Genomic DNA, 27,659 nt, shown 5'->3' with positions numbered 1-27,659 from the left:
CCATACGTGTTTTTATTAGCACTAAGGCACGAGCACTTTATCTAGGTTGCATCAGTATGTCAATGCATTATTCATTATTGTCTATTTGCATCTTTTTAACTTTCAACTGGTTTTAAAAGTTATGTGCAATAAGTAATATTTATATATTTATATATGCAGTGATTCTGATATGCAGATTTATTGTCATTTTGCAGTTTGCGGTTTATCTTATATAAAGGAACTATTTTGTAGTATAGGATTTATCCAGAAGGGACGTATTTAATAATAATCCACTTAATCTATATCATGTACTTTATGGGGCTCTACATGGTTATTGTAAATTGGTTTATCCGCAGGCACCGATCTTTCTCTTACGGAAGATTTTTACATATAAGTGTTGTGACTCTGATTCCTCTCAGCTGTTTTGCACGGCAAAATTTAAGGATATGCGAGCACATTGTTCTACTTCAGGGGATTGTTCTACTGTGTAACCACTATGGTTTAATTCATCTTGATGTGGCTATTCGTCATGGTACAGAATTCTTGCACAGTTTACGTAGTATTTCTTCGATTATTTTCTTTACCCGTGTTGTATTGTGGAAGTTTGCTGTTCTGTATGCCGCATTCCTATTGGCTCATATTAATGGGAGGAGTCTACAGTTTACTATATTTGTTGTGTATGGACCTTATGGTGTCATGTGATCAAGGCCGTGGCAACACGACCGAAACGCGTCATGCCTACTGACTAAGAATAAACCTTTACATATGACAATCTTCAGCGTGTGGTGGTCTGTACCTGTTCCAGCTATCTACTGGAGTCTGGGAACTCCTCTTGTGATATATATATATATATATATATATACACATATACATATATACACACACACACACACACATATATATATTATCTACTGGCGGTCGCCAGTAAATAGTTGTAGTTACAACCTAGTTTCCATAGGAAATCTCAAAATTCTATTTTGAATAACTTTGGCGCCGGTTGACGAATCCTCGCGAAATTTTCAAAATTAATGGGGCGCTCCGTTCAGCTCCTACCCTGAAAGTCTCGGGGTGATTCGTCAAGCAGGGGCCGAGAAAAAGGGGGGGTCCCAAAACGCGTTTTCCCCATGCATTTTTCCATAGGACCTTTAGTCGCAGCTACAGCCCGAACGGCTGAACAGAATTACGTGAAATTTGGCAGAGAGGTAGCCATAAGGTCAAGGAAGTGCCTTTTGCAGGTCTGGTGTAAATCTGTTCAGTATTTCCTGAGAAAATAGCATTTAAAAGCATATCAATATCTATACGCGCGCACTGTGCGCGCACCCTGCCGTGCGCAATTCTGATTGGTTGTTATGTCGGTAAACATCCGAATCGGTCGATACCAGGAAGTGTCGGCCGCCATTTTGTCTCTCGCAGTCTGAGGGGGTGAAAAAAAAAAAGGTGGAGAACTTGGAAAGGGGGCAGACTGGACAGTTCCTGACCCCCTAGCCTTGGTCAGGGGGTCACAGAAGGACCCCCAAGGGCGAAAAAAAACTTTTTTTTTTTTTAAATCACGAGGTGCGCGCACGGCGAACCGTGGGCGCTCTGTGCGCGCAGGGCACCGATCGCCCACAGCGCGCGCACGGTGCAGCGAAGCGCACGGTGCACGCACGGTGAAAAACCTGACAAAAAAAAATAATTATAAAAACATAACTTAGCATTTTTAAAAAAACGTACAAATTCACTGAAAAAACCATAGGTTTCACACACGTTATAGTTACGAATTAGCATTTAAAAAACCTTGCAAATTCACTTAAAAAACCATAGGTTTCACACAGGTTATAGTTAGCTGGACATTTCACTCGTAAAAAACCAATGAAATTCCCCCGTTCTAGTTAGTGCAGGCAACTATAACTCACGCGACCGCAATCCTCTGCTGATGACGTCAGATATTACATCACTGATGACATATGTGTCTTTATGAAGAATAAATATTTGTAATATATGTATAGCTAAAGATTAATGGAAGACGACATGGGTAAATAAGTGTCCAAATACAGTGATGTAATATCTGACGTCATCAGCAGAGGATTGCGGTCGCGTGAGTTATAGTTGCCTGCACTAACTATAACGGGGGAATTTCATTGGTTTTTTACGAGTGAAATGTCCAGCTAACTATAACATGTGTGAAACGTATGGTTTTTTAAGTGAATATATATATTGAATATGCTACTTACCAGTATGCATCTGTTCTTGGCATGTAGGGCTGCTGACATTCATATCTGTGCATAGATCGCCGACAAGTGTTGGGTCCGGATGTTTGCACGTTGTTGTCCTGGAAGAGTCTTCGAAGTATCACGAGATAGGTGACTCCTCCCCTGGACCACAGTGCGCATGGGCATACTCTCCATCCTCAGATTGTTTTTCGCCATTGTGGCAGTGATGGAGTAGATACAGAAAGTGATGACCATGCTATACAGTAATTCTGAGAGCTGCAGCTGCTACAGGCGCCGGGGAGGAGGGTGGGTGATATGAATGTCAGCAGCCCTACATGCCAAGAACAGATGCATACTGGTAAGTAGCATATTCAGTTCGAGGCATGTGGGCTGCTGAATTCATATCTGTGCATAGAATACATAGCAGTACCTCCTATTAGCGGCGGCCACCAGTACCAGCTGCAGCGGTCTGAAAAAGAGTTTTGAGAACAGCCTGTCCTACAGCTGCCTGCTGTTTTGAGTGTACATCTACACAATAGTGTTTGGTAAATGTATGTATAGTGGACCATGTGGCTGCTCTACATATATCCTGTAAAGGAATGTTTCCCAGGAAAGCCATGGACGCCACTAACTTACGTGTTGAGTGGGCTCGTGGGGGAATCGTTAATGTGCATTTAGCCTTTTGATAGCAAATTTGAATATATTTAACGATCCATCTGGCTATGCCTGCTTTGGAGATGGCGTTGCCTTTGTGTTGGGGAGAAAAGGCAACGAAAAGTGGTCTTGTCTTCCTAAAGTCTTTTGTTCTGTCTATATAGTACATGAGGGCTCTTTTGACATCTAGTGAATGGAGCATTCTTTCAGCGACATTTTGTGGATTCTGAAAGAAAACAGGCAGTTCAATAGTTTGATTCATGTGGAACTGCGATATTACTTTAGGCATGAATTTGGGGTTGGTACGTAGTACGACCCTGTTTGCGTGAACCTGTATGAATGGCTCTTGAATGGTTAGTGCCTGGAGTTCACTAACTCTTCTTAACGAAGTGATTGCCACAAGGAAAGCTACTTTCCAGGTGAGGAATTGAATCTCACATGAGTGGAGAGGTTCGAAGGGTGGACCCATCAGGCAGGTGAGGACCAAGTTGAGGTTCCACACCGGTGCTGGTGGGTGTCTTGGGGGAATTACTCGTTTAAGTCCCTCCAAGAAAGCTTTGATGGCAGGCACTCTGAATAAAGAGAGGTGCTGCCTGTTCTGGAGATAGGCTGCTATTGCGGTCAAATGGATACGTATTGAGGTGTATGCCAGATTGCATCGGTATAGGTGTAAGAGGTAACAGATGATGTTTTGAATGGATGCGTCTAGCGGGTTAATGTCATTGTTGTTGCAATAAATGACAAACCTCTTCCATTTAGCTGCATAGCAAGCTCTGGTAGTGGGTCTCCTGGCCTCCTTAATGATCTCCATACAGTCAGGAGGCAGGTTTAGGTAGCCAAACTCAGACTTCAGGAGCCAGATTGCCAGGTTCAGCTGTTGCGGATCTGGGTGCTGAATTTCGCCATGGTTCTGCGTTAAGAGTGCAGGTTTGATCCGCAGCCTTTGATGCGGCACCACGGAAAGTTCTAGAAAGGTGGTGTACTATGGCTGGCGCGCCCATGTGGGAGCAACTAGGATGAGTGTCAGTGAGTGCTGTCGCAGTTTGCGTGCCACCAGCGGTATTAATGGCGCTGGGGGAAAAGCGTACGCAAATCTGCCGGACCAGTTCATCCATATCGCATTGCCCTGCGACTGTGGATGTGGGAACCTGGCGGCAAAGCTTTGGCATTTTGCGTTTGTCTGTGGCGAATAGGTCTATCTGTGGATGACCCCACTGTTGGAAGTACGGTTGGAGTACTGACGGGTGTAGCTCCCACTCGTGCATCTGGTGGCTGTGTCTGCTGAGCAGATCCGCCATCTGGTTGTCCTTGCCGGGGAGGTGTTCCGCCATGAGGAATATGTTCCTCTGAATGGCCCACTTCCACATGCTCTGAGCCAGATGAGACAACTGTGGAGAGTGGGTTCCTCCCTGCTTCTGTATGTAGTACATGGCAGTCATGTTGTCCGTGCGGATCAACACTACTTTGTTGCACAAGTGTACTTTGAATGCCTTCATTGCCAGGAAGATTGCCATCAGTTCCAGAAGGTTGATGTGCATCTTCTTTTGTTGTATTGTCCATAGTCCCTGCACTGTGTAATTGAGTACATGAGCTCCCCATCCCTGGAGAGACGTGTCCGCCGTCAGTATTATTTGTGGAACAGGCTCTTGGAACGGTCGGCCCTTGCAAAGGTTTTGTGGATTCCACCAATGCAGAGAGTTGTATGCCCGACCGCTCACCAACACTAGGTCTTTTAATTGCCCGAGAGCCCGATTCCATTGACGTGCCAAGCACTCCTGAAGCGGGCGCATATGTAGTCTCGCGTGTGGGACTATGAAAATGCAGGAGGCCATCATGCCTATCAACTGCATGAACACTCGCGCAGGAAGGGAGTGTTGAGGTTTGAACTTTGAGATCAGCATTTGCATGCTGTTGATCCTCACTAAATTTGGCTGAGCTGTGGCTGCCAGAGTGTCTATGGTCGCCCCCAGGTACTGTTGTACGTGTGCGGGTTGGAGATGTGATTTTGGGTAATTTAGTGAGAATCCCAGACTGTGAAGGAGGTGAATGGTGAGGGACATGTGGCTGGCACATTGCTGGGCTGACTTTGCCTGAACAAGCCAGTCGTCCAGGTAAGGGTAGACGTGAATGTGTTGTCTCCGTAGATGTGCAGCAACTGTAGCTAGGCACTTGGTGAAAACTCTGGGTGCTGTTTGTCACACCGAAGGGGAGGACTTTGAATTGGTAGTGCTGCCCCTGAATAGTGAACCTGAGATATTTCCTGTGTGACGGGTGTATGGGTATGTGGAAGTACGCATCTTTGAGGTCTAGTGTGGCTAGGAAGTCTCCCTGGCTGAGCAGCGGGAGAACCTGCTGTAGGGTGAGCATATGGAAATGCTCTGAGAGAATGTAGTGGTTGAGGGGTCTCCGGTCTAGTATAGGTCTGAGCGACCCGTCCTTTTTTGGGATTAGGAAGTAGAGAGAGTACACCCCTGTTCCCTGCTGGTTGAAGGGCACGACCTCTATTGCACCTTTTTGCAGCATACTTAGCACTTCCTGCTGCAATAATGCTAAGTGCTCTGCGGACATAGGACGGTGCTTTGGTGGTATTGTGGGTGGAGTGGAGGTTAATTCGAGACAGTAACCGTGCTGGATAATATCCCTGACCCACCTGTCCGTGGTGATGGTATTCCACGTGGACAGGAACCGCTGGAGTCTCCCCTCCGACAGGTGTTATGTGGTCGGGGGGAAGGGAGAGGGTGTCACTGTTTGTTCTTGGGTGAGGACCTGGTGTTGCCGTAACCGCGTCCTCTGCCCTTGGTGCTGGAGCCACGATATCCACCTCTGGTGTTTTTATCGTAGGTACTCTGTGTGCCCCCTTTATTGTATGTCTGCTGTGACCCCCTGTCCTCTAGCTGCTCCCCTATTCCCGGGGCGACGAAAGGAGCCACTACGAAATGTCTGCGTTTGCAGAGCCCCCATTGACTTTGCAGTGTCAGTGTCCTTTTTTATCTTTTCTAAGGTGGTGTCAACTTCTGGTCCGAATAAGTAGTCGGGGTTGACTGGCTGATTGAGGATGTTGTTTTGAATCTAAGGTTTGAACCCGGAGATTCTTAACCAAGCGTGTCGGCGTAACAGGACGCTGGTGTTTATCGCCCTCGCAGCTGTGTCGGCAGCATCTAGTGCGCACTTAATGGATGCGTTTGTAAGAAGTTGTCCCTCTCTGATGAGGAGCTCCGCTGCCTCTTTGTACTCGTCTGGCAGATGTTGGAGTAGTGACTCTAGCGTGTCGTAGTGTTAACGATCGTAGCGAGCCAGGAGGGCCTGTGTATTGGCAATGCGCCAGATGTTTGCTGCTTGAGCTGCAATCCTCTTTCCTGAGGTCTCCAGCACCTTGGACTCTTTGTCTGGGGGAGGAGCATCACCAGTTGTTTGCGAGTGCGCCCGTTTGCGAGCGTTAGCAACCACCATGGAGTCCAGAGGTAACTGAGCTCTAATGTACATCGGGTCCCCGGGCGCAGGTTTGTATTTTTTTTTCAATCCTGGGGTTCAGCACCCGTGCCCTGGTTGTTTCCTTGAAAATCTCCTTTGCTGGCTTGAGAACACCTTTTAACATGGGCAGAGTCTTGACAGTCCTCTCAGAGGAGGCGAAAGTGTCCACCAAGAAGTCGTCCTCAACTGTGTCAGAGTGGAGTTGCACTCCATGATTGGCTGCAGCACGTTCTATGAGGGCATTGAAGGCAGCAGTGTCCTCTGTGGGAGATGTTTTTGCGCCGTAAAGCTGCGTGTCCTGGGTATCTGTTGGGGCACCCGGGTCTGCAGGGTCATTCCAAGCTTGATCTGGGTCCTGCTGCTCCTCAGGATCTATATCCCTAGGGTAGGTGGCATCATCACCCATGTAATCCTCCATTGCGTCCGTGTCGGAGGGTGTCGGAGAAAAGGACTGGGGATCCGGATAGGAGGTATGCAGGCGTTCGTATAGAACCGGTTCCGATTCTGCTGGCAGTTTCTGCTTTAGAGGGATTCTGTAAGAGTCCAAGGCCTGCTCTGGTGTGACCTTCCGTTTTCGGAGCATGAGTCTGCCGGTGTCGGCGTCGATGAATTGGGACGGTGAAGGCTCAATAGGAGAGTGTCCAGTAGATGGGGACCTTGTCTGGCAGACACGTGTTCGGATCTCGAACATCTTTGGCGCCGTGGGTGGCGGCAAACCGAAAGTGATGTTGGTTGGTGCCGAAGGTGCCTTTGGAGCCTTCTTCGGGTCGTGTCCCGACGTGGACTGGAGGGCTGCCTGTTCTCTGATGCGTTGCAATGACGCCGCAACTTGTCGCACCGAGAACGCCGAAGGTTCTTTGGTGCCGAGTGGTTCTGCAGAGGTATGCGTGGACTGCTTCGGAGCCACAGGGTCATCGATTCGAGGAGAGGTAGTAGCGGTCGACGGAGTCGATGACTTGACCCTAGTCGCTGCCTTCGAAGTGGACTCCGATGGAGCGGCCATTTTAAGTTTGGTGGTCGGGGCAGATTGCTTCGGTGCCGAGGCGCTTTTGGAGGTACCGATGGCCTTCTTTTTCGGGTCGGTACCGACATCCGCTGCAGCGAGTTCGGCGCCGAAATCCCTTTTAGTGCGTTCGGAGCCGACGGTCTGGGCTGGTGTCGAAGGAGTGGAGGTCTTCGAGGGCTTCGAGCCGACCACTGCTAGTTTCACTTTCGGTTTCTGTGGAACCGGTGCAACGATTAGTTTCGGTTTCGTTGAAGGGAAACCAGTCTTTTTCGGTAATAATGGCTCTTGCTGGATGTTCGAGGCCGGGACGAAGAACTGCGGGATTGATCTCGGGTAAGGCCCGGAGGCGATCCCTCGACCGGAGCCGTAGAATGACGCACTTTGATAGCCTCCGTTTCGACGGGTATGCCCTGCTCTTCGCCAGAGCTATCTTCTTCGGCCCCAAAGGCCTCATCGTAGTCTCCTACCTCATAGTCTGCTTCTTCCCTGTGGAAAAGCGCTTCATCGGCGTCTTCCGCTCGGGAATCGTGTTCGGAAGCGGGACTGGAGTTTATTTCTTCCACGCTTTTAACATCTTCGTCCTCGGTGCTGAAGATGTTGGCCGGGGCCGAGGCCGATTGCTGCGCTTCTAATCTTGCTGCCCGTCGATTCCGGAGAGTCTTCTTGGACCGGAATTGGGCACAGGCCATACATTTAGATTCGTCGTGATCCGGCGAGAGGCATTTGTTGCACACCGGGTGGACGTCGATATGTGGATATTTGGCGTGGCAAACAGGACACCGTTTGAATGGGGTCCTCGATTCCATCGTCGATGTAAGGTCGATGGTCAGATTAAACGGAACCGAAAAACTTGAAGAAGTTTGCTAAACTAAGCAAGAAAGCTGTCGATACCGAGCGGGAACAGTACCGACGAAAACTAAAGGCCTTTTGGCCTTAAACTAAATTTTCCGAACTTGAGCTAAGATAAGCACATCCGAACCCAATGGCGGAAAAAAACAATCTGAGGATGGAGAGGATGCCCATGCGCACTGTGCTCCAGGGGAGGAGTCACCTATCTCAGGATACTTCGAAGACTCTTCCAGGACAACAACGTGCAAACATCCGGACCCAACACTAGGCGGCGATCTATGCACAGATATGAATTCAGGAGCCCATATGCCTCGAAAACACACATATATATATATATATATACACATACACACACACACACACACGACCAACTGTTTCGAGATTAGTGTGATGCCCACACAAGGTGGAGAAAGGGTGATCGAGGCAGAGTAGATAGCTTGCTACTCGGGCAGCAGATATCATTAATGCAGTTGCATAGTGGCCCAGGGGCTTAAACACACCAGTTATGGGGAGCAGACCGTTTTGCTAAAGTTCTTTTTGTATGATGAATTTGTTCTTTTAGAAGTCTCAAATTTTTAGTTTATGCACTAGAGGGTTTCATTGATAGGATCTCAAAAGCTCAACCCCCTGGGCTCAGCCCTGTCCCTCACGTTCCACTAATCCTTGCTATAAAGTTTTGGGGGAAGGCAGAGACTTCTAAACATTTTGCTTTTGGGAGAGGGGTGGGGTCAGAGCAAAAAGGTTTGAAGACCTTTGCCATCAAGGTCTGGGCGTAGGGTCAAGTTAAATGGGTAGCATGAGAACCATGTAGTTTGCCCATTAAAAGCAGAAAGCAAAGGGGGGTGGGGGAGGAGAAGGGGGTCGTCATTTCCTTGCAAAGGTTGAAAGCGTAATGCCTTTAATCAGTCCCACTACCCCTAAGTAGGAGTAAGTGCTATGAGGCAAAACTCCAACACTATTCCTCCCCCCCACCCAAAAAAAGTACATAAGAGCTGCCCAGACCCAGGTCTGGGTCATCTCCTGCAGCACAGCCACCTCATTGTTGTATCCCACAACCAGATGTTTCCTTTAGGGTTACCTAGGTCTCGTATATTCCACGTTAGTACTCTTAATTACGCTCATACTTGAACAAGAGTAAAATGCACCCCCTGAAGCATAGGTTTGGATGCAGTTATGTGTATTTGTAAAGCACACCATCACACGTAGGGATGTTAGTGCGTGTTATTACAGAGTTCCAGCTTTTCCTGTGGCAGCTTCTGTTTAGCCTGTACAGGTTCAAAAATAATCTTCCTGTGCCTGACCCACACTGATTTCCCTAACATAGCCACCCAAATTTAACATAAGTTGGCACAATACATAGGAGCGGGCCATCACCGTCCATCCTCCGCACTCCATAACTAGGATGCCTGATAAATCTAACCTAGGCAGACAATGAGAACGCAGTTTACGCCACTCATTCTTCAGAATCACGATTATGGTCCATGCATATGAATGAGCAGTGTGCACTATAAGAAGCAGTTAAACGTTGCAGATCACTTTGACAGTTGGGTTTCATGAAGGTCTTGTACACTTTCTCCACAAAAGGTGCATCGAATGATAGTCTCTTCAGATCCATCACAGTACTTTAATCTCTTCCATTTATTGAATCTTGTTGATCCCCATGTGAGAACTACTATTCTTCTAGTTCTTCCCGGTTTGCTTCAGCAAATGTAAGTTCCTCGTTATGGCACACAAATTAGCATATGGCCGTGGATATTTAGTTTTGGAGGATATAACATGGCATATTAAATGTCATGCACTGAGATTTTTTTTTTTTTCTCTACTTTAGCAAATGACTCTGAGCTCGTGCCATCATAACAAAGTCTCGGAAAATGGATATGTAGCTTCGCTGGTAGCAGAAGTAACCTTTTACTCAAGTCTGTTGGACCACTATGTTGCCATCGATAGATTAACAGCCGGGCAATAAGAGGATCAGGAGGTGCACTAGCACTAGGCATGGCCCAGAGACCTGTGCACTCGTTCTAATACCAGCAGCTCTAAAAAATTAGATCTACTCAGTAGCTCAGTGAGCAAGGTTTCTACATAGCTTGCTGGTTAATCTAGTTTGGTCAATTCAGCAAGGCTCATAATGCGCATGTTATTTATACCCAATCTCGCCTAAAGATTTTCTTTATTTGGAATGCCTTCATCCAATTTCCTTTCAAATCGCCGGAGCAGAGCTTGAATATTCAGACAGCCAACTTCTATTTAGAAAACTGTGTTGCGCCTTATCTGGATGGTAACTGTCCAGTCGATCTTTGATGATGTTCATTTGCGCCTTCAGAAAATTAAGCAGCTATCACACGCAAGCTAGACTTCATGACCAGCAGGATAGTTTGTGAGTTTGCCCAGTTTGGGGTCAGTCTCTCTCAGGGTATTGTACCCACAGGAGTTCACAATTGCAGGATTTCAGCAACCAATGTTGTGCGCAGAGTAGTGGGACCTCCGTTTAAATGTAGGCAGAGTTAATAGTGTCATCTAATAATTGTACAGTAGCGGGAGGCAGCACTTGCCTTAGCAAGTAAAGTTAGTACTTGCATATGTTGTTGGTTCAGGCCATGTTATCAAGTCTGTTGGTCCCAATATGAACAGGACTATATTTGGCAACAAGTAAAGCACAAAACACTACTGCGATTAGTGCTTCAGCATACTTCAGGGATAGAGTAACATTTTGCTAGAGGACTGCAGGCCCTGGCTATTAAATACAGTATGTCAAGCCATGCCTGCCATTTTGGATTGGACCCAGCTCAGCCAAACCTGAAGAAACTAACCGGAGTCCGGCAAATGCATAGTGTAGTTCCCACAGCCTCTTCGCACAACCGTTGGCTCTTTCAGGTCAGCGCCAACCCGAGCCTCGATGTTGGGCAAGAGCCTTAGTCAATACTCCTCACAGTTGACTAGGGATAAGTGGCCCGCACCTACAGGACAACTTCTGTTTCTTCATCGTGCCGATACAGGAGCTAAACAAGTAAGCAGCCACATTGGATGGCAGTCACAACCCCCAGGTGCACATGCTTCAATGCCACATATGTCCTGAATGATATGAGATTTAGTCACATCTCCATAACATAAACCATCACTGACTTAAGTTATTTAAACAGGCTTAGTTAGCACCACCACTGAATGAGTGTCAACTATAAGAAATACTGAAATTCAACATAACAGAAAAAAAATCATTACCAGCGAACCACAAAAACTAAGTGAGCTTAACTGTTAAGCACTGTACCACGCTGATGTGGTAAGATCGTGAACAGCAAATGGAATGAAACAGCATAACAATCCACTCAACCCCAGCACTAAGACACCTTGAGCTACAATAGAAAGAAAGAAAAAAAACAAAGGAGCTGCAAGTACAGATATTAATTTCCATATGAAGGTGCATGCAAGTCATACAGCATAGGTAAGCAGTAATTTAGTATAGAAGGGGATTTCGATCATTTCACAGACATATGAGAATAGAGAGAGTATTTCTCACTAGGTACAGAGTAAAAAGAAATCATGTTGATCAAACAAGACGGAACCCAGGACATAGAACAGTGAACAAGTGTACCCTGTTCTGGCATAATGTTGCTCATACAAGATCTAGAAGTTAAAGTGTGGCAGCACAATTATAGCAAAATAAGGAGATCGGAATCCCCTTGCACGTGCCCCAATAAATAGACGTAATGTGCAAATGAAGAAAAAAAAACGGAAAGATACGATGGGCCCATAGAAGGTCATTTTGGTAAATGAAGAGAAAAAGAAAAAAAGAAAAAAAAGGGCCAGTGCCAACTGGTAAGAGACAGCAAACACTGGTTCTGGAATAAGGTTTAAGAAGGAAAGCACAGATGGGAGAAGACTTGAGCTAGCAGAGCACTCAAACTGGTTCTTCTTCACAAGAGTGACAGCACAAGAGGCAGCAACATGCCAGAAAGTGGAAAGCTAGACAAGGCCTCCAACACGCACTACACTAAAGAGAGATGTCACAGTAAGGATGGGTAAAAAAATTAGAAACAAAAAGGAGACCTTTGACATTGCAAAAACATTTTTAAAAAATTATCAGCAAACCACATTTAGAGAAGAGGCAGGAGCACTTTGAACGTGGCTCTGCAAACACAGGGTGCATATGTGAAAGGAGAGCTCTCTGAAATATATTGGGCATATACGGAGGCCATGTTAGCGTCTAATACAAAAAATATTTATGAAAAAGCTAGATTTTGCTATACCACAATTTGAAATAGACATTTCAATAAAATTCTTTTTACCAGATTAGAAAAACTCATTCAGAAAACACATCAACTTCCCATTTTATCCGCCACCACCAACGTTTTGACTTTGTACCCTTTCCTAGAATTGTTAGTTTAGAAGTGCTCGAAAAGAAAACACGCCCTACACAGGTCTGGCCCAAGTCCCCAACTATTTCGCCAACTATCACCAACACACAGAACCTCCGTCACTATGCACACTGATATTTTGAACCCAACATACCCTATTCTAATCTTAGCCCAAACTTAAAGCTTAATATTATTCTAATAAAAACCTAACCCTCACCAAAAACCTGAACTTTACCCTTAACCAAACTTATTCCCATCCCCAACCTACAGCTAACTTGAAGTCTCATCTTAAATCAAACCTTGAACCCAACCTTTTCTCTAACCCTGACCTTCGGCCCAGGGAGGTGGAATTTAATAAAATATCTACTTATCCATATGGCAGGTTGCTTCATAAATCTTCTTGCCCAGTTATTAAATCCACGTGTCCCTTTAGTGCCATGTAGTGTAGTGACAAATTATGGCAGCCAACTAATTTTTTGAAGAGCTCGGATATAGCTTCTCTGATTTTGCCAGTGCTCACACATACCAAAGTAGGGTTTGAATACTAGCAATTCCCTTATTACGCCACCTTTCCAAACATCTACATACTGGGCTGGAGGAAGTGGTACGCAATAGTTCCTGGATTGGAAAGCCCTTTTGAGTTTCTACAAACCTACTAACATGCATATTTTAAGGGTTTTCACCAGCTCTTCTGTAATCTTTTCCTACACTGAGAAAGTTTGGAAATATATGGCAAACGTAAAACGACTAACGGAGTAAGAAAAAAAAAATGGTTAAAGGGAAAGTGAACTTGCAAATGCTCAACAGATTTCGCATGAGCAAACCTACACATGCACGTTAGCTCGTGCTAAATGGCAGTTCACAAATATTTTCTAGACCTACGATTTCTTGATCCACTTCCGTAAATTCTTGTGAATTCATGAAAGCCATAAAACTGCACTAATGCAAGGTTGTATACCATGTGTGAACTTTTGAGATTCCTTTAATAACTGGACCCCTAATTAGGTCTTGTGTTAACCAAGACCTTGTATGTTTATTAAGATTCTATCCCCTAACAGGCTACATTATGAGTGACAGCATTCTGCTCTTTCAAGGAGCATATTGCCAATGCTTGCTAGAACGATGAGGGACTGGCAGCTCCCACGCCATTAAGGTTTTACAAAAACCATGCCAAAACAAGACAACCATTGACAAAACAAAAGGCCGATCACCAATTTCAGACCTACTGCTTTGCCAATGCTGGTTTATTTTTAGGTTTCCCATAAACTTGTTGAAACTGGTTATACCAATTTTCCATTAGGAATATTTTTGGGAAATGCTAGCAAGCATCGACACATTTTATAAACGATGTTGCAAAGAAATGATTCCTACAATTTTAGTGGTTTAGCAACATGGGTTTTTCTAGTTTTTGTGAACATTTTATTTTTAAAACAAAAGAATCATTCATCTTGCTTTCCAGCTCTACAAATATTTCTAATCAGATAGCATTCTAGGAGCATTATACATAGCCTCATACTGCTAAACTTTAAAAAGGTGTGTACACATGTTCATAGTGGAACCAATGCCAGTAGTGCATTCAGAGCTTACAATAAGCGCTAACCCTAATAATAAAAGATTTGAATTTAAGAACCATAAATACAAGTTCAAACAGCATCAAAACATGAACACAAAAATGACCTTAACTGCAGACAATGCTTTTCATTGATCCATAATGTGGTACGTTAACTGGCAGCCAAAGGGTTTGTGCTGTATGCGGTTGGGCCCACTTGTCCCAAGAACAAAATACACATGAAAACTTGTTGTCCTAGACCCCAAACAATATGTCTGTCTTGGGCATCCAGCAATAGGAACTCCACACCCTTCTAAGCCAGCTTCTAACACCAACATTGATTTCACCCAATGTTTCATTTGTAAAAGAATAAGTGCTAGGCCCAAACATTTGCTAAGAACTACTAAGGCAGCATAGTGTTGATTTCTTTTTATGCCTCTTTAATCCACTGTCAGACATTCCCAGCCCCTTTATTTTAACTATTGCAGTTTCTTTTTCTTCTTTATATTTTCCTGGTCACGGTTTTCTCGCAGTGATTTGTCTGGGTCAAAGTTTGATGAAAAAAAAATACATGTCGGTCCCAAAGAGGAGTGCTTGTGGGCCCCACCTGCAACCACCAGCTCAAATGAAGCACTTAGCGCCTTGAGACCCTCACGGGTGAGTTGCGCGCTTTATAAACCCCCGATTGACATTACTCTCACCTTATACCTAATTTCAAATAAAGACTTTGAATGATATTTCTCTCTGAAATACACAGAGTGATGGCAGGATACCCTGAAAGCAAGCATTAAACATAGAACCGGTTTACTGCTACTGCAATAAAGAGTACAATGCAGATATGAAGGGGAGAAAAAAGAAAAAAGGCATTAACGCTACTAAGAGAAGAGAAAGACACAAAGTGCAAAAGGTAGAGAAAAAAAGGAGCCCTCACCGGAGTTACCAGCTTCCGTAAATTGCGTTTATCGATTTGGGAAAGTTGAGCTTGAGCAGTCTTTAAAATATTTATCATTTTCTCATCCATACTGGAGAGTGGTGTGGCCAAATCAGTTTCTTCATCACTATCTGGGCTTAGTCCCAGATGAGATGCAGGGCTCATCGCTTCATCAAAATCTGAGCTGTCTTCCGATGAACTAGGTGTTGAATTCTTCCCAGGATGTGTGGGCTTGCATGGCACAGAGTTAGCAGATGAGAGGCCTCTTCGCAGAGCCACTTTCCGTATCACACCAGGACAGTCCATTGCTTGAATCTTGATAAGACCTGGGTCAGAAGAGACCTCATTATCCAGTGTATTTCCAGCAAACAGAGGCAAGGATAGGTGGTTAGTTCTTGCTACAGTCTGTGGTTTGCCAACAAACGTCCCCACTAGGTCAGAAGGAAGGGGACATGACTGATCTTGCACAGTCACCAAAGCAGAATCTTTACATTCAGAATCCCCGCCCTCAAGATACTGTGCAGAACCAGACTTGGGCTCTGCCCTGCGCTGACGCAGAGCAAAGGAAGAAGTGGAAAAAGTGCCTGAATCAAGGGTTTGTTTCGATTCAACCCTCTGTGGAGGGATAGAGACAGATTCGTAGATCTTCAAATGAGCTTCACTAGGTGTGAACTGTGGGGCTCGTAGCAATGGTGGTCTCTTAGAGGGGTCGGACTTCCCTAGGCCTACTGGCACACTCTTTGGCTGTGTCGGTATAGCCAATGAGGGTTGCTTCAATGGTGCCTGTGTTAGCACTTGGGACTGTGGTGCTGTCGGCAGTGCCACAGAATCTTGCTTCAGAATGGATGACTGCGCAACTGCAGAAGGCGCACTAGCAAGCTCAGTCGGTAGTGGCAAGGACGGCAATACAGCCAAGGATTGTGTGGGCAACTGTATTGAGGGTTGGGACACCACAGGTGGTGCCACAAAGGATTGTGTCATTTGAGGCACTGGGGACCCAGGGAGATCATGCTGGTTGCCAGCTGGCTGTGAGAACGGTGGTGGTAGAGATGGACACTGACCTTCCTCCACTGACACAGGTGGAAACTTCGATATGGTTTTTGATGCATTACTCTCATTGGTCTGTGTGACTGGGGGACCCAAGTCAGAGCTTAAGCTGCTTGAAGAAGTCCATCTGAAGGTGGGCTGTCTCAGAATGGTTTTCCGCTTCTCTGGAAGTGCTGAAGGCAGTGAGGCTATGAATGAGGAGCCAGTATGAATATTTTCAGACATTACTGACACAAGTTCATGTGGGGATTCTAGTCCTGGAAAATTCAGTGCCACCCCTTGCGTAGATTCATATGGGGACAAAATTGATACTAGCCCATGTGCTTGATCTTCCGTGAATTCTGGTGCAAGGGTTTCTTCGGTGTCCACCTTCGGTGAAGTAGAACCAGGAGAAGCTGGATTCAAACAATGTCTGCTATTGTATCTGGACAACTCTGGCATCAAGCAATGTGTGTTATCAGATGTGGGCAACACTAGTGACAACATTGGTAAATCAGAGCTGTGCAATGAAGGTCCCATTCCCAGTGAGGTATTAAAGCTAGGGGACTCTGATGTTAAGCCCTGAGCGGAGTCACCAACTGATGACACAAGTGAGGTGCTCATTTTGCTTTCGGAACTCAATGACCCAGGTGTCAAAAACTGTATGTTTTCAGAACCAAGTGAGAAAGGTGGCAAGCCCTGTGAGGTATCAGGAATGGAAAACACAGGCGTTGGGTCATGTTGGTTTACTAAACAAGGTGACATGGGTGCCGCGCTCCAGGTGGTGTCAGTATTGGAGGGAAAGGGTATTGCTCCTAGAGTACTATTAGAAGCAGATAAGGGTGCCAAACCCTGAGTGTTATCAGACCTGGATGACATGGGTGTCAAGCCTTGCATGTTATCAGAACTGGGTGACAGAGGTGGTAAAGCCTGGGTCTCACTGGAACTAGATAACACTGATGTCCTAGCCAGATTATCAGAACTGGGTAACGTTATTGCAAAGTCCTGTCTGTCATTAGGAATAAATTGTCCCAATGTCGTTTTATGATCAAATACTGAAAGGGATGACTCCTGTGCTAAGTCCAGTTTGTGATCTGCACTAGGCAACAAGGGGGTGGAGTCTGGTGTGTTACCAGTATCTGAATGTGAAGACAAAGATGGTGAGTTATTACCAGAAATACATGCCACAGGTAGCAAGATCTGATTGTTACCTAAATTCTGTGGTTCCGATAGCAAGCTTGGTTTGATTTCAGAACTGGGAAGCACAAGGGTCAAATCCTCGGTTTTATGAATATGGACTGATTCTAGTGTTGAGTTATTAAAATGATCTGAAAAAGATGCTTCAAGTGCAAGACCAGGTTTGTCATCTGCACTAGGGGAAAAAAGTGTAAGTGATAAGCACTGTGTGTTTTCAAAACTAGATGACACACCAGACACTATCGGTTTGCTATTTATATGGGATGAACTCTGTGTAAAAGCTTGTATATCATGAGTATTAAAACGCACATCTGTCAACTGTTCATTATCCGCACTAGGCAATGCAGGTGGCAGCTCAACTTTTTCAGACATGGGGGACATAGGTCTCAAGACACTTGTGTCATCTAAAACGGGAAACCCTACTGTCAATTCATGTGCATTATCAGAACTGAGTAGTTCAGGTGTTAAGCCTGGTGAATGATCAGATGCAAGTGGCACAGATACCAGATCTTCAGCAATATCAGTACATAGTTTGTTGTGTGTCGCATCCTGGGTGTGATCAGAATACGGCGATGCAGCCAATGCCTGAAGAGGCTCATCATCCAAAACTTCATCAGGTTTCAAAACACCTTCTAGCTTTGTCCTCCAATTAGCTTTGACCTGGGAAGGCATTTCATGCTCTCTTTTCACCACCACCTCCTGGTTCTCGGCATAATCTTCTTCGACATCAACTGGTTCATCCAGGCTGGAAGCACATGTGCCGTCTGCTGCTTTAGGATGTAATGAAGCATTATCAGGAGAGGCCTTTGGAGGGGACTTCTTTGTTGAACAGAGCTCATCATCCATAAACCTCCTTGGCGGCTTGATAACACGAGAGGATCTAGCGCTCACAATGGGCATAATAAATTTACGTATTTTCTTAAGGATGTTGGCCTTCACAGCCTGAATTTCCTCTGTGGATTGAGAGGGCACAGACCCCTCCTTCTCTCCTAGAGCAGCCATCTCAGTCTCTACAGGGGAAGAAGGACGGCAGCCCCTGCTGCTCCTTCGCAGCAAGAGTCTTGTTTCAAGAGACACTGGGTGAGTTTCTTTAGCAGACTCCTCAAGCAATCCAGCTAAGGAGTCCTGTGGCTCTGCACAAAAAGGCTGCCCAGCAAACGACATGGCTGGCTCCTCTGCTTCCTGTGGCCCATCCAAAGGAAGCGAAGATCCAGGAGAAGTCCGCTCCTTTTTCTTCGGCAAGTGTTTAATAGTTGGGCCTATTGTCCGTCTCACTGTATGGGTCGACTGAGTTGGAGAAATGTTGGTTTCCTCTAGGGTAGTTTTTTCCTTAACAGGTGGTTCAGATCGGGTCATGCCTTCAGTGCTCTTTGTGGATCCTGCAACACTGGTAATGCGGTCACCATCTACAACCTGTGACACATTCGCCTTTATTCCTGTTAAACCAATGTAAGGCAAGGGTGCTCTTAATACTACATGGCACTCCTTTACAAGTGGAAAAGGTTTCATCATCTTTGCTTTGGACACAAACTTTAGAACCACTGGAGGATTTTTATGGCATTTGGCTGCCTTTCCAGTTCTACGAAGACTACCCCTGCTCTGCTTTGCTTGAATCCTTTTCGGGGGTTCTTTTTTTTTCCTCCTGGGTTTTGGGCTCTGCTCAGAAGTGTCTGTGATCTGACTGGAGGCCACTGCAGGAGAGCTGGAATTACCACTGCTTTTCTCAGAGGATGCTTGTACAATAACCTGAGGAGAGCGACGAGCTGCACCCCTCCTAGAGCTAGGAGTTCTCGCTTTGGGCTGGGGAACCTCAAAGGTGCTTCGAGTTTTGGATTCACTCCGTTGCCTTTTCCGTCGTGTCGTGTTGGCAATCGCTGAAGGCAATGGTCGCTCTAGCTTGCAGTCCAGCTTGGTCTCAGTAAGGGGCAGCTGTTGTCTAGTTTCTGCTAGTGGAAAAGCTGAGACATGCATAGAGGCTGAAGCCAGCAAGGAATCATCTGCTGATTCTTCCTTCCATGGGGGCTTCTGTGGAGGAGGGCCTAGTGTTTCTTCCTTTGAGAGCATAAGTGGCCGGGATCTTGCCCTTTTCAATAAAGGTTTGTTCCTTTGCAGGTATATTGGTGGTACGACTCTCTCCTCCTGCGCGTCACTGTTTATTGCTTGTGATGACATTTTTCTAGCCTTTGCCCGTGCCTGCGGTTCCTTGGCCTTTGTCCGTCCTGGCAATTCTCTGGCATTAGTATGTAGCAGAGGTTGCTGGTCCTTCACTATTGCTGACCATTTGGTCATATTTGTATGTGCTTGCAGTCTTCCACCTAGAACATAAAAGAAATGTATTAGCCAAAAATGTTCAAGAGGAGACCAATGAAAACAAATTGCTGGTTTGGGGAAGAAATACAAATGCAGCTTTGACAAAGAAAGAGCATCACAATGATTATCCTGCCTCCTGCATATTGTTTGTACAGTAAGTCCAGTCCAAACTCGAGTGTAAAGGAACCTCCATCTACCTCTCACTAAGGTGTGTTTTCCTTCGTTGTATCCGGCCTCCTGCTGCAGGTTCAAAAGCCAGAACAGGTCTGATCAGACTTATTTCCTAGATTTTGGAAGGTGCGTTAGGATTGTGGAGACTACAACTTGTGAAGAACTAGAGAACCTGCTGGTACGCAATACAAACAAGCATTGGCACACTCAATAGGTCTTACTTATGCAAGCGCTATTGGCTTTGCCAATATGTTTGTCATTTTCGAAACCAGCATGGCTGCTGTTCAGCAGGACGAAGTGCGGTGTGGGGCCATAGAGTGGAGGAGTGTTGCACAACATAGTGGCGTACTGTTGAGTAAGCATGATGTGGTAGCGGACTGCCATTACAGACAGCACTTTCAATTGAAATTGAATAACATTTCTACATACTTTACTGAAAATTATACAGCATACAAATGATAACATGTGGTAATGGCATCACTTGGTGTACATATTTGATTGGACTCATTTTAACATTTTTATTTTTTATTTCTTTAAAGTGGGGTCATTTGTGCTTCCCTAATTCAGATACATACTAAAATATTTGTGCAGTTTATTTGCAGAAATGATTAGGTTACTTACCCTGTAAGAATATGTTCAGGGCATGTATCGCTGAAGAGTCACTTTTGTGCCTACTTCTGCCATCTAGGTGTTGGGTTCAGTGTGTAACAAGTTGTTTATCTTAGAATTGCTTTGAGTGACAGTCACGAGGTAGAGTGACTCTTTCCCTCAGTGATCGTGCACATGGGCATCAACTCCCTTGTTAATTTGTATTTCCCCCGCAGGAGAGTGAGAAAAGAGCATAATGAATGCATAAGAAATGGAGCGGTCCATGCTTATATGTGAACGTAGGATTAAAATGTGTAAAATAGTAATAACAGCAACAGCCACAAATCTCCAGGGCAGGTGGGTGGGCGCATATGAATCTACAACACTACATGACCCGAACAGATGCTTACAGGGTAAGCAACATAATCCGTTAGATGTCATGAGTGGCTGTAGATACACATGCTGTGCAGACTGCAAAGCAGTCCCTCCTTAAAAGTGGCGGCTAGTATGTGGGATTTGTTTGAAAATGTAACTAGCCCTGCCTGACCTACATTGGATTATTGGTGTGCTAATACATCCACAGAGTAGAGTTTAGTAAATGTGTGTGGTGTAGACCATGTAAACGCTTTCCAAATCCCAGCTATTGGATGATTTCCTATAAAGGCTATAGTTACTCCTTTTTAGGTCTCACTTGAGCCAGCGCATGCGTTGCTCTGGCGCGACATTTAGTAAGTGGGCTTTAAAAAGCCGACCACAGCTTTGTGTGGCCAAGAGCGTGCAGTTACGCGCACAGTTACGAGCAGAGGTGGCATCTGGCTTTCCTCTTCTCATGGCTCATTAAGTGACTCGCTCGCGGGCACCCTTACAGCCCACGTCACTTTCACGACCGCGCGGCCAATGCTTGTTCATTCTTAAACTGCTTGTCCTTCCCAAAAAAACCAAAGAAAAGCCCCGCCATTGGCCCGAAGAGGATCTCTTTGCTGTATATTCTATTTGAACTCAACCACAACAGAAAATAGGTCCTACAGACAACAGTATTAAAAGTGCCGCCGCTGGCTCGTATGATGTCTACGCAGATCAAAGGCTGGAGCGCCAACATCTCCTACCCCTCTCTTTCTCCCCCTGCCATGCTTCCGCAGTGTCCCTGCAGTGGACCAGGCACACTGTTTAACTTTATCCCAGGTGTCAGTGAAAGGCACAGGAGTGCTCGAATGCAGCTGCTGCCAACGAGGCACTTGTTGGATAGTTGTGGAGTAGGAGCTAGATACTGCCACAAAAATGAACATCACATATGTGCAAAGCACAGTTTGACTATCAAACCTCCATACGTGACAGTGTCATACTGTTGAAAGAATAGTACCAAACCATATATGGATGACATTACACTTACTAAAAAAAAAAAAAAAGAACTACTCCAAGAAAATGTATGTATATAGCGATCCTAAATACTGTCTATAATTGCATAATTGAGCCACCGGTTATTAAATCTATATATATATCTATATCTATATATGTGTAATTGTTTCATTATCAGACACAGCTCATTTTTAAAATAGTAACGTGAATGGAATTAGTTCATGACTTGACAATTTCCGTACAACTACGAGGTTCATGAAAAAACTATTCAGGCAAATCTGTATGTAAAACCCTCAATGTTTAACTTCTTCGAAAATGAAGGATCGTGTGGTAAACGTACATACCTTATTGAGCCTTTGATGCCAGCTGGTTGCAGAAGGTTTCAGCCAGTTGTGCGAAACGTCGCACCGCCTGGTCGTGAAAAGTTTCCAAAGACTGAGGTATAAATCAGAGCAGCTTGCACAAGGGAGCCAATAAGCACGACAAAAATATAAAAAAATTTAAAAAGTGCAACAAAATACTGAACACACTTTCTCCCTCACGCGTTCAAAAATGCTGGATTTTTTACAGACGTCTTTCCCCTGGACTTTCTCTTACCCCTCCTGCTCGCCTGCCTTTTCTGACTTCTTGGACTGAAGGGGGTCTCTTAAACAAGCTAGACTTTTGCGGATGGTTGTTTTAATAAGGGAGGAAAACAGGGGATGAGGAGGAGGAGGGAACACTTTCCAAAAAAAAGAAAATCCCTGCCCCTTCAGAGTCTTACTAGAGCCTTGGCAGTGGCCACTCAAACGCCAGTGAATTAAATTAACAGAATTGCAAACATTTGCTGAGCACTGTGGGGCCCATATGTTGCCACCACCGGACGTCCTCGTTACGAACAGCACTGACAAAACGTCACATCTCGGTCAGGAAACTAAATGCACACACAAGAATGCCGTTTTCCTCATCCTGTGCAGAGAGTGTAAACCTAATTTTCAATATTTAATTTGCTTCGCGTTACACAAGGAACAGACTCACAACACTGTCGAGCAATGTACCTTTTTTTTTTATAGATCTTCCAGGTTTATTTAAAAATCAGAACAGGGAAGTGCGCAGAAATCTATATGAATGTATGCATTATACCGACATCTGTAAACTTTGAAGAGAAACTAACGGTTCATTGTAGGCTTGGTTCATTATTTGAAAGTGAGTATTTATTCCTCAGAGAAGTCTATTCACCACTCAGACGTTCCTCCACAGACTAGAGTCGCGCCGCTCGCCCGAGCCCTAAATTCCAAGTGACGGATGGGAAATGCAATGTTAATCCGCTATGCTGCTCAGGTCCCATTTGAAGGAGCTCTGTAACATGGAGCCCTTGGCTCTATGCACACTTACGATGCCCGGGGTCGTTGACGAGGACCCCTAGTTGAGCCTTAAGGGACTCCATATCAGGCAGCTCTCCAGGCTAGAGCAAGGATTCCAGTGCCCGAGACCTCTGACTTGTAGCCACGTGCAGCCACTGAACCCAATACAACAAGCATTGGCATAGCCAATAGGTCTCGCCGTTGGGGCCTTATAAGTATTTAGTTATGCAGCACAATATCATTTGTGCAACAACATCAATTGTTGCATGGCTAAACACTTAGTCAATAGGTCTCGCCTTTGGGACCTTATAAGTGTTTAGCCATGCAACAATTGATGTTGTTGCACAAATGATATTGTGCCGCATAACTAAATACTTATAAGGCCCCAACGGCGAGACCTATTGACTATGCCAATGCTCGTTTCCTCATGGAATGTGCTCTAGGAGTTGGAGTCAAATGTCTTTTGGCCTTAACGTAGCAAGTATTAATGCACTTAAACTATCCATCTAGCAATCCCCGATTTGAATATTGGGTACCTTGAAGATGTGGGGAGAAGGCCACAACACAGTGGTTTTGTCTTCCAGAAAGTTTGTTCCATTTAAGTAGAATGGGTGCTATTTTCACATTGAAAGTGTGAAGAGCTCTTTCTGCAAAAGAATTAGGGTGGGGGACACAGGAAGCGCAATAGTTAGAGGTGAAACTGGGAAACAACCTTAGGTAGAAATCTTTCATTAGTACAAAAGGACTATTTTAAGTTCATGAACTTGAAAGAATGGTTTTTCTAGGGTAAATGCTTGCAGCTCACCAGCCCGTCTGAGGGGGGTTATAGCAACTAAAAATGTCACTTTCCATGAAAGGAACTGAAGAGAGCATGAATGTAAAAGCACAAATGCGGACTCACGAGCACAGAATTTAAGTTCCAAGAACGTGCTGGAGGATCAGGTGGGGGAAATACCTCGTTTAAGTCCTTCCGTGGACACCTTAATGACTGGAATCCTGAAGAAAGATATATTTTGTAGGTTTTGTAGAAACGCAGCATTGGCAGCAAGGTGCGATCTAATAGAAGTATATGCTAGATTAGATTTTTGTAAATGAGAGATCCTGTCCTGTGGCTTTGAGAGGATTTGGGTGTTAAGGCAGACTATAACAGACAAAATGTTTCAATTTTGCAGCATACTAAGCTCTAGCTGTGGGTCTGCCTGCTTGCATAAGAATGGCCTCGTATTCTGTTGATAAGTTTAGATAACCAAATTCGCAGATCTCAGATATCGAATCACTAGATTTAACATCCTGGGGGGGTCTGGATGTTTGGTTTGGCTGTTTTGAGTGAGAAGGTCCCGCCTGCTGAGAAGCATCTAATGTGGGACGACAGTAAGATCAAGTAAGGTTGTGAACCAGGGTTGACATGCCCAGGTGGGTGAAACTAGAATCATTTGTAACGAGGTTTGAGTTTTCCAACCAGAAATGGAATGAGAGGGAGAGATGGAAAAGCCTAGGCAAATATCCATGAACAACTCATCTACAGTGAGTTGCCCGTGGATAGGGGTTGTGGGAACCTAGAGGCAAAGTTTTGCCATTTTGTATTTTTCAGCTGTGGCAAATAAGTCTTTGGAGAAAACCCCCACTTTTGGAAGTATTGAAGGAGAACTGGTGGGTGGAGTTGACATTCATGGGTTTGCGGGGGGTGAGGCAGCTGAGCAGATACACCAGTGTTGAGAAATTCTGCCAGGAGATGAATGTGATGGCGAAGAGCCCAATTCCATATGTTCCGAGCAAGGTGTTACAACTGAGAAGATTGTGTGTGTGTCCCACCCACCCCATTTTTGTAGATAGTATATGGCTGTCATCTTGTCTGTGTGGACTACGACAACCTTGAGTGAGAGCAGAGAAAGGAAAGCTTTCAGTGTTAGGAAAAAACTGCCTGAAAATAAAAGTGGTTGAAGGGTTTGTTTGGCATCCCACTGACCATGTATTGTTATGTGTTGAAGATGCTCATTCCAGTCAATTTGTGATGAGTCTGTGGTTCGAATGATTGGAGGCAAGAAAGGCTCGCCTTGTAATAGATTTTTGGTATCCCACCATTGCCGAGAACGGTGAGTGGGTTGGTCCATCAATACTAGAAACTGTAGGAAAGCCCTGTGCTTGACACCATTGGTGAGCGAGACACTGTTGCATGTATAATCTTGCTGTGGGACTAAAGCAATTCAAGATGCCATCATTCCCAAAAGACGCATGACAGTACAAACAGTGAGTTTTGTTTGGCTGGAAGTGAGACTGAGTTGTTTGAAAATGGTGTTCCCGAACTGGATTGGGATGTGCTTAGGCCAACTGAGTGTTGCCACAGAGTATGGTTGACTTTGAAGAGGTTGAAGGTGAGATTTGGGAATACTGATGGTGAACCACAAACTATTGAGTAGATTCACTGATAATTGGATGTGCTGATGACATCGAGGCAGTTGTCTAGGTGTGGGAATATATGAATGCTTGGTCGTCTTAAATGTGTTTCACCTACTGCTAAGCGCTTACGCGAGAAGTGTTTGAGAGCCCAAATGGCAGAACACTGAATTGAAAGTGTTTTCCCACTATGAAAAACCGGATGTATTTGCGATGAGCAGAGTGTACAGGTATGTGAAAATAAGGGTCTTTTAGACCCAGTGTGGCCACAAAGTCGCCCTTTTACAGTAGGAGAATGACATCCTGTAGTGTGCCCTTATAAAAATGCTCTGAGAGGATGTTATGATTGAGAGGCCTGAGATCCAAAATTGATGTTAGAGACCCGTCCGTTTTGGAATTAGGAAGTATAGGGAGTATACTCCTGTGCCTAGTTAGTGAATAGGGACTGGTTCTATTGCCCCTTTGAGGAATAGGGATTGTATTTGTTTGAAAAGTGCTATGTGATCCTCTGAGTGCGAGGTGGAATGCTGGGTGGTGTGGTAACGAGCTCCTGGCAATAACCATGTTGGATAATGGCCAATACCCATTGGTCTGTAGTGATGAATTCCCAGAATGGATGGATAAACTGAAGTCTAGTCTTTCCCTCCTCCCCAAAAGGTGTTGAGTGGGTGGAGGGTTAGGCTGTCACTATTTGGTAGTGGAGGCTGTTCCACAAGTGGAAGCACCTCTGCCTCAATTACTACCAACCTTAAAAGAGTCTGAAAAAACACCTCTGAGAAGGTAGATTTGCCCAGTTTGTGTTGGGTAGTGGAAGCATTACTGTTTGAGGATTTCTATTTACCCCTAAAACCTGAATGCCGGAAGGAGCCCTAGATGCGTTAAGATACAAAAAAAAGCACAAATGGCTAAAGTTATGGGTGCTTTCAAGATTATCTAGAGTGGTGTCCACCGGAGGATCAAAGATGCTCCTGGTCAAAGGGCATATTACAGACCGCTTCCTGCACTTCTGGTTTAAACCCAGAGCATCGGAGTCAAGCCTGACGTCTGATGAGAATGCTGGTATTTATTCTCCATGCAGCGGTGTCAGCTGCATCAAACACACATCTAACAATTGTTCATGATGGCCCGTGGCTCTGCCATATGTTGCCTCTTTACGGTGCATATTTGCATACGGCCATGTCTGAACTGGGGTGGCGGAGTGAGCTAAAGAAGGATGATGGATTAAACCCAGATCAGTTAACAGGGGGCAAATGCTTGCAATGTCCAACACTCTGACCATCATCCCCTTTGGTTTTGCTTTGTTCGCCCTAAGTTGGCAAGGTATGCCCAGACGTGAGTCCCTTGCTCACTTTGCCACTGGATTCAAGCTAGCCTGGCTGATGACGGCCGATTAGCCAGAAAGCAGTCCCAGGATGCATGTTTCCGGTCCAAGGAAGAAATGGCTTGGTAGTTCGGGCTGGACTGTTCCCATGAGGCACAGGGTCAGACTGATTTGCATATGGCCATGTCTGAACCGGGGTGGCGGAGTGAGCTAAAGAATGATGATGGATTAAAATCAGATCAGTTGACTGGGGGTGAGTGCTTGCAATGTTCAACACTTCGTCCATCATCCCCTTTGGTTTTGTTCTTTCATGAGGTAGCGGATCTCCAAATGCTGGACTATTAAATGTTTTACAAGCAGTGGTAGCAGCAGTAGAATCTGGTGGCACTGGACTGCATATGAATAGTGGGTCTGGTTTATACTTTTGTAATCCACTTGTGGGGGTAGTAAGTCTAGCATGAATGAGTTCTTTAAAAAGCTGGTTAGCATGATGCAACGTATCAGGGAGAAGTGGTAGATACTGCGTGTCCGTGTGTGTAGTGAATAGGGTATCAAAAAGGATGTCTTCTGGGTGTGACCACCACTTGGAGAAGTTGGGATGTTGGGGGTTGGTTAGGCATAGTCAGCTGGGCCACCAAAGGCCGTGGGGAGACTGGTGCAGGGGTGCCTTTTCGGGTTGGCCGGTAGGGTTGGGGCCAAGTCAGTGGGCCTCCTCCTTTTGTTAGCTTCGGCACAGCTGTACAGTCCTTTTTATCATCTGTTTTCTTGTCTGAGAAGCAAAGTTGAGGGGTGCCCCTAAATACTAGATTTATGAGCGTTACAGGTAGGTGAAAGGTTGGGACCAATGAGTTCCTTCGCTGGGGTGGAAGAGGCCCCTTCAGTGGGAGAGGGGGTATAAGCCTTTCTCTTGTTGGCTGGGTCCCCCCCATCTGCAAGATGGCGGGGACTGAGAGTTGTGCTTCACCTCACC

General features: G+C 45.3%; 1 protein-coding gene across 2 annotated transcripts in view; it reads right to left on the bottom strand.

The window, feature by feature from the left end:
• The window catches only part of KMT2B (lysine methyltransferase 2B), a 694,916-nt gene that overhangs the window by 606,998 nt on the left and 60,259 nt on the right, over nt 1–27,659 (bottom strand). For both annotated transcript variants that reach the window (XM_085615911.1, XM_085615910.1), the window contains exon 3: nt 14,984–19,521. In XM_085615911.1, the coding sequence (XP_085472037.1) occupies nt 14,984–19,495 (4,512 nt within the window). In that variant the 5' untranslated portion in view covers nt 19,496–19,521. The remainder of the gene's footprint in view (nt 1–14,983; nt 19,522–27,659) is intronic.

The sequence above is a fragment of the Triturus cristatus genome, chromosome 7 (assembly GCF_964204655.1).
Source record: "Triturus cristatus chromosome 7, aTriCri1.1, whole genome shotgun sequence".
In the NCBI taxonomy this organism is placed as follows: Eukaryota; Metazoa; Chordata; class Amphibia; order Caudata; family Salamandridae; genus Triturus; species Triturus cristatus.
This window is presented reverse-complemented; position numbering and strand designations above follow the sequence as displayed.